This window comes from Bombyx mandarina, chromosome 25, assembly GCF_030267445.1.
Source record: "Bombyx mandarina strain Sakado chromosome 25, ASM3026744v2".
NCBI classification, from domain to species: Eukaryota; Metazoa; Arthropoda; class Insecta; order Lepidoptera; family Bombycidae; genus Bombyx; species Bombyx mandarina.
This window is the reverse complement of record NC_143231.1, coordinates 6,635,419-6,641,418: the sequence shown is the minus strand read 5'-3', so window position 1 is coordinate 6,641,418 and position 6,000 is coordinate 6,635,419. Positions and strand designations below refer to the sequence as shown.

At 33.4% G+C, this 6,000-nt stretch overlaps 1 protein-coding gene across 1 annotated transcript; it reads right to left on the bottom strand.

Moving 5' to 3' along the window:
- Window positions 1-607: 607 nt before the first annotated feature.
- On the bottom strand, window positions 608-4,369 carry LOC114247797 (uncharacterized). The gene is made up of 3 exons (XM_028180836.2): window positions 4,043-4,369; window positions 2,718-3,319; window positions 608-2,034 (listed from the first exon to the last, which is right to left on the bottom strand). Exons 1-3 carry the CDS (start codon window positions 4,147-4,149, stop codon window positions 1,832-1,834), a joined length of 912 nt encoding a protein of 303 aa, XP_028036637.2. The 5' UTR covers window positions 4,150-4,369; the 3' UTR covers window positions 608-1,831.
- Between the last annotated feature and the right edge of the window lie 1,631 nt (window positions 4,370-6,000).

Below are 6,000 nucleotides of genomic sequence, written 5' to 3'. Positions count from 1 at the left end.
CCCACAAAATGAGATTCATAAGCTTACCACTAGGTGGCACTGATACAAACTCACACAAATTAAACATAACATTAACATCGACTGAGTAATTAAAAAAACTCGCACTAAGCACAGGTACATTACCCATTACCCGACTAATTATAAATATCGTTAGAAAGCTTGGCATTTCAATTAAACGCCTTAAAAAAAACCTTGCGTGCTACCAATATAAAAGAAAAAAATATCGCTTCTCAAGATGAATAAACGTCCTGCAAATCGAGTAACTCGCACTCAGAGCTCCGCACGTTTCACCGTGAAGAGCGTACACTCGATGCGAGTCAATCGATTCCATTTTTGAAACTCGCACTAAGCCTACAGTACACAATTTTAACTTAGACCGCATGTGTCAAAGTGGATAACGGTATTCAGGTTTTGGTGGGCTCTAGTAACAACATAACAACAGTGACCCCTTTTAATTCACGTGTCTAAGTCAGGTCTAAGTAATAAAATAACAATAAAAAGAATTGCCAATTATGAAATTTCATGAATAAAAAAAATTGTTTTATTTGAAGCAATACATATAGTTTGGTTTTAATCTGATTAAAGGTAAACAAAGACAAGATGAATATTGATTTAACCTTATAATTATCATTGCTTCGCAAAATATTATTTTTTTCGATTAACAAACAGAATTAGAAAATCTCTTAGTAAATATTAAGCACATGGCAGTAATTAATATGCACCACATTAACTGTTAAAAAAATCGCAATTGAAAGTACCTAGTTTCTAGTTTCTTAAGGTGCTCATAATTTTAGTGTTAGAAACTTTGCTTGCTTCAATTTATTAGATAGTAATAGAAGAGTAGGCTAGCAATAGGTACGAAAAAGTCTTAAAGTGCCCATAGTTGGAACGTGTCTCTATTCACCGCGATTTACGGTATTTTTATTTTTTGGAAAATCCAAAGGCAATTTTGGTATTCCCCAAGGATTGATTTTGTGCATAGATTGTACACATTATATATTGATTTTGTGTTTTAATATACTTTCTTACATTTACACCTGCCTATCGTTTTTAGAGATCAGAGAGAAAGTTTTGCCTGATTTGTGCATTGATCAAATAATAATAGGTACATACTCATTTCTTAGCTCATTTAATTTTTTCTACCTATTAGCTGGTAGCTTATGGGGCTTTTCCAGCTACGCCCGGAAGTTTCAGTAATCTCACGGGCTCAACCTGAGAGAATTTTCTAACACTAGTACTAGCAAGAGTAGTGTTTCGCACAATTTACTATCGGATCGGAATCGAGGACCACTGAGAACATCTGGCGAGAAACACTACTGGGCGGCTCGAGTGTGGGTTAATCCTTTACCTCTAGTAGTTGAACTAGGTTGACTGGTTGACTGACTAAGATTACTAGTGGTAGGACCTCTTGTGAGTCCGCGCGGGTAGGTACCACCGCCCTGCCTATTTATGCCGTGAAGCAGTAATGCGTTTCGGTTTGAAGGGTGGGGCAGCCGTTGTAACTATACTGAGATCTTAGAACTTATATCTCAAGGTGGGTGGTGCATTTACGTTGTAGATGTCCATGGGCTCCAGTAACCACTTAACACCAGGTGGGCTCTGAGCTCGTCCACCCATCTTAGCAATAAAAATAAAATAAAACTTTCAAAGTAATTTTAGTATAAAATAGACAATTCTCATTTATATTAGAATATCTCTCAACATAACAATAATTACATTTTTATAATATTTGAGCTCTCGTTTTATTTTTTATCAACCCTAAAATGTTATTTACATACGTACTAAATAATAGTTACATATAGCAAATCATTCTGACAACACCAACACATTATTATATTTTAGTCTTCTTCTTCATCCCATGTGCCACTTTTAAGTGTTGATGTAAATTAATGCTTGATTTAAAAATCTTGTTAGGGCAGTGAGGACATACTACAGTTGCACTCTCTGGAGGGTGAACATGCTTCATATGTTGGTGAACACAAAGACGACTTTTGAACTCTTTGCCACAAACAGTACACTTGTGAATTTTGTCACCTGAAATTAAAACAAATATATTGAATGATATAGGTACTGTAGAGGTCGTCTTAAATTAATCATTTATCTTGGTTTCTAAATTTTCGCAAATGACAAAAATTAACCAGAAACACATCGACAATTTTATACAGTTGACCCCCCACTAACTCTGCCCCTCTATAATCCATAAAGATACACTTAGAATACAGAGCCCTTGTAATCCGACATGACTATCACTGATTGTAAATAAAAAATAGATAATGTCATCAGTTAGGACTCTTAAGATTTGCTAGGGAGCGATCAGTGTTACCAACTTCAGAAGTAATTAAGCATGTTGCTACCGAAACACAGTTAAGTTCTCAAGATTTGAAAATCTAGTGCTGTGCAATGGATAGTGCTAAACAATTTTTTATTTACGATTTATAGTTACAGTAAAATCTTTGATTTGTAATTTGGCTAATTATAGTCCTCTTTTTTCAAAAATTACAGAATATAGAGGGTATTAGGTAGTGTCCTACAATTCGTCAAATTCCATAGTCTGATACCACCCTGCAAAATGTTTGTCAGATTACTGGGAGTCCACTATATCTTGATATTATATTTTAATAATTTTATCTTTGTTATGAAATATGCACTAGATCCAAGCAAAATTAGATAGTTTTTAGTACTGATTGATTAGGTAGGAATTGATTTTATTAACTCACCACTCGGGTGCACATTTCTTTTATGGTTGGCTAAATATTTAAGAGATCTAAACTTTTGCCCGCAGAGTTCACACTGCTCAGAATCTTCAACAGCTTCATGTACTAATTTAATATGCTCTTTTAGAGTAAGCTTTGACTTGAAGGTTCTGTTACAAATCTGACATGTTAAATTAATTTCAGGCTTCCTATGTTCTATATCCACATGTTCCCGCAGTGAAAATTTTGGCACTTCCACTACACAAACCGGACAAGCTACAGTATCTAATAGATTTTCAGGATTCTTTAATATCTTGTCCACTTCTTTCATTATTTGTCCGATTGATTTTTTCTTGGCAGTTTTTAGCAGAGGACGACATTCTTCTCTATGGACTTGTAAAAGTTTGCGTTCTTGAAAAACTGTCTGACAGATGTGACATTTGAAAAGAATTTTTTTATAGATGTGAACATTAACCATGTGAGCATTAATGGAACTTGAATCAATTTCACCTAAGCAATGAAGGCAAACCATTTTTCCAGTTTTGGGATCCGTTATTGCATCGGTGGAGTTGAATTCAATTGGATCTGTATTTGATTCTACACAAGTTGCAAGCCGAAGAAGATCCCTGAAATATGTTTATGTTGTTAAATTATTTTCAACAATCAATGGTCTTATTAGTTTTATGGATAATGTCCCTTAATGTAATGTCATGTTTGTGTAATGTAATATTTTGAGCTTACAGTATTATTTTTTAAATATATTGATATGTCTAATTACCTTTGTTCTTGTCTCACTGTGAAATAACAAAGAATATTGTTGTTGCTTAGAATGAGAATGTAGACTTGTTCTCAAGTTAGGACCATTTATTCCAGTTAGTGCTTATGGGAAGTACTACAAATTGACAAAAACAACAAATGCAGCAGCAGGGTATAACTGTACATTCTCTCATTTAATAAGATTTCTGTTCTCCATTTCATAATATCTCATGTTTCAAACTGGACCGATTATTGCTTCAAAGCAGAATTAATCATTATAGTATATTGAACACTTACAGGGCGATGAGATGCTCCACAACAATAGTAACAGTACTTAAAAAATGAATTATAGAGATATTTACATTTAAATTATAAGAATACTTTTAAAAAAATTAATGAGGAAATTTTTACAAGGTTGGTCAAGAAAGCCCTAATATATATCTTCTGTTTACTGCCTGGACAGACTGTTATTTTCATTTAGGCCGACCTGGTAGATTGTAAATCGATGGGCCATTATTTGCAATTCATCATTTGAATCTCAATCTGACCCTAGTGTAATTTTAATATAACTAGGGTCAATATTAATGACTTACATAGTATATCGCTCATCGTCGTCTTCTTCTTTAAATTCCAGTTTTACTGACGAATCTGTAGTATCGTCTAGCAGATCTCTTTCTATATGATTAAAATCAATGTCCATACTGATTGATCAATGTAATTTTTCTTTTGATATTTTTGTTGAGCAATATTTAAGTTCTTGTGAACTAATATATAATCTAATACTTTTCCGTGGCGTTTGTATTTTCTATTTATTTTTAGAAAATTTCAGGGCTAATCAAAACTGGGGTAAGTATTATCAGAGAAAATTTTTGTAAGGTAAACAAATAAACATAAATTAGAGTTGTTCGATCCAATCCGACACTTTTGTGGATCGATACAAAGGAATATGAGACTTTTGTATCGATACAACGACTTCCGATACGATAATCGTCATAGTAGATCGATACATGTGCAATAAGGATCTGAATCTGATCAGTTTTTATTAAATTCTAAAAAAGTTACACAACCTTTATCAATAATATTTATTTGCAACTTTCATACTGCATTTAGTATTGTCTACTACGAACAGGTTCATATTATATTAATATAAATATTTCTCTGGCGACAGATTTTTAATCACTTGTTAAGCATCTAAAATTTCAATATGCCTTTCATTTCCGCATGATTACTTCGATAATTCAATATTTATGTATTTCCTCTCTTGATTCACCAACATTTTATATTAATTATTTTGATGATATCTCTCGTATAATATTACTTAAGTGTATTATCTATGATGATACTTATGGCTCCCCCAAAAAAGTTAATTTTATTGTTATATAGGTTTTTTTTCACAAATTAGTGGATGAACTTTAATCATGAAAGTTATGATTCTGAGTGCTCATGCACACGAACGGCATGTTTTCAACGGCGCAGACAACTGCAGCCGTCGACCTATAGCGACATTTATTGCAATGTAGCGTACTGACGATGTCGCGTCCGCCATTTTGTCAGTCGACTGTATAGTTCAAGATTGTGTATGCGTCGGGAATATGTAAAATGATTTCTAGTGACGAAATTGATGTTGAATTGTTAATTGTGGCTATCAAGAAAAATGCTTGACTGACTCCTAAAGTCCTATACTATGTAAGCTGACGACGGCTGCCGCTGATCTTCACAGTTAGAATGTCGACGGCTGCAGTTATCTGTGCCGTTGACAACATGCCGTTCGTGCGTGTGTATGAGCGCTTACAACAAATTTGGCCAAATGTATACAAATAAACCACACTATAAAGAAATTGTATTTTAATTCTATTAAAAACTTGTTTTATTTATAAAGAAACACTTGATCTGATACATACTGGAGCGACCCATTGAATCGTATCGAATCGAATCAATGGTATCGATACTTGGATCTTTTCCTGTTTTTTTTAAGGGATCTCATGACCTGGTAACTGAGACCTTTAAGTCATATCTTATTTTAATTTATATTCATATTTTTATGAAAAATGATATTATGGAGTGAAATTAAATGAAGATGATTAATTTGAGACATTAATCAACTGGGATGAAATTAAATGAAATGAAATGGGATGAAATATAATCTCAGTAAAATGGTGGTCATTTACTAAGATTTTTTCAGTGGACTTTTTGGAGGATCCCGAGAAGTTACGTCCAGCGGCTTTGTTTCATTTTCCCACATTTGTGCACTTTCACAGATATTAAACAGTTAATAAACCACCATTATTACACATTTAAACCCGAAGAAACACTAAATAGACAAAATAAAACAAATCACACAACTTACCTCCTCCATTCCCGCCAAAAAGTCCATCTTTTCCTGTATTATGGTCCACTGCATAGATAAAAAAAGACGTGTGGCACTCGGGGACTGCCGCGGTAAAGATATTGCAAAGCATTTTGTATCAACTTATGCAATTACAATTCGACAATAATAATTTAATATTAAAACAATAATAAAATAAGACCATGCTATATTTATAAACATGAA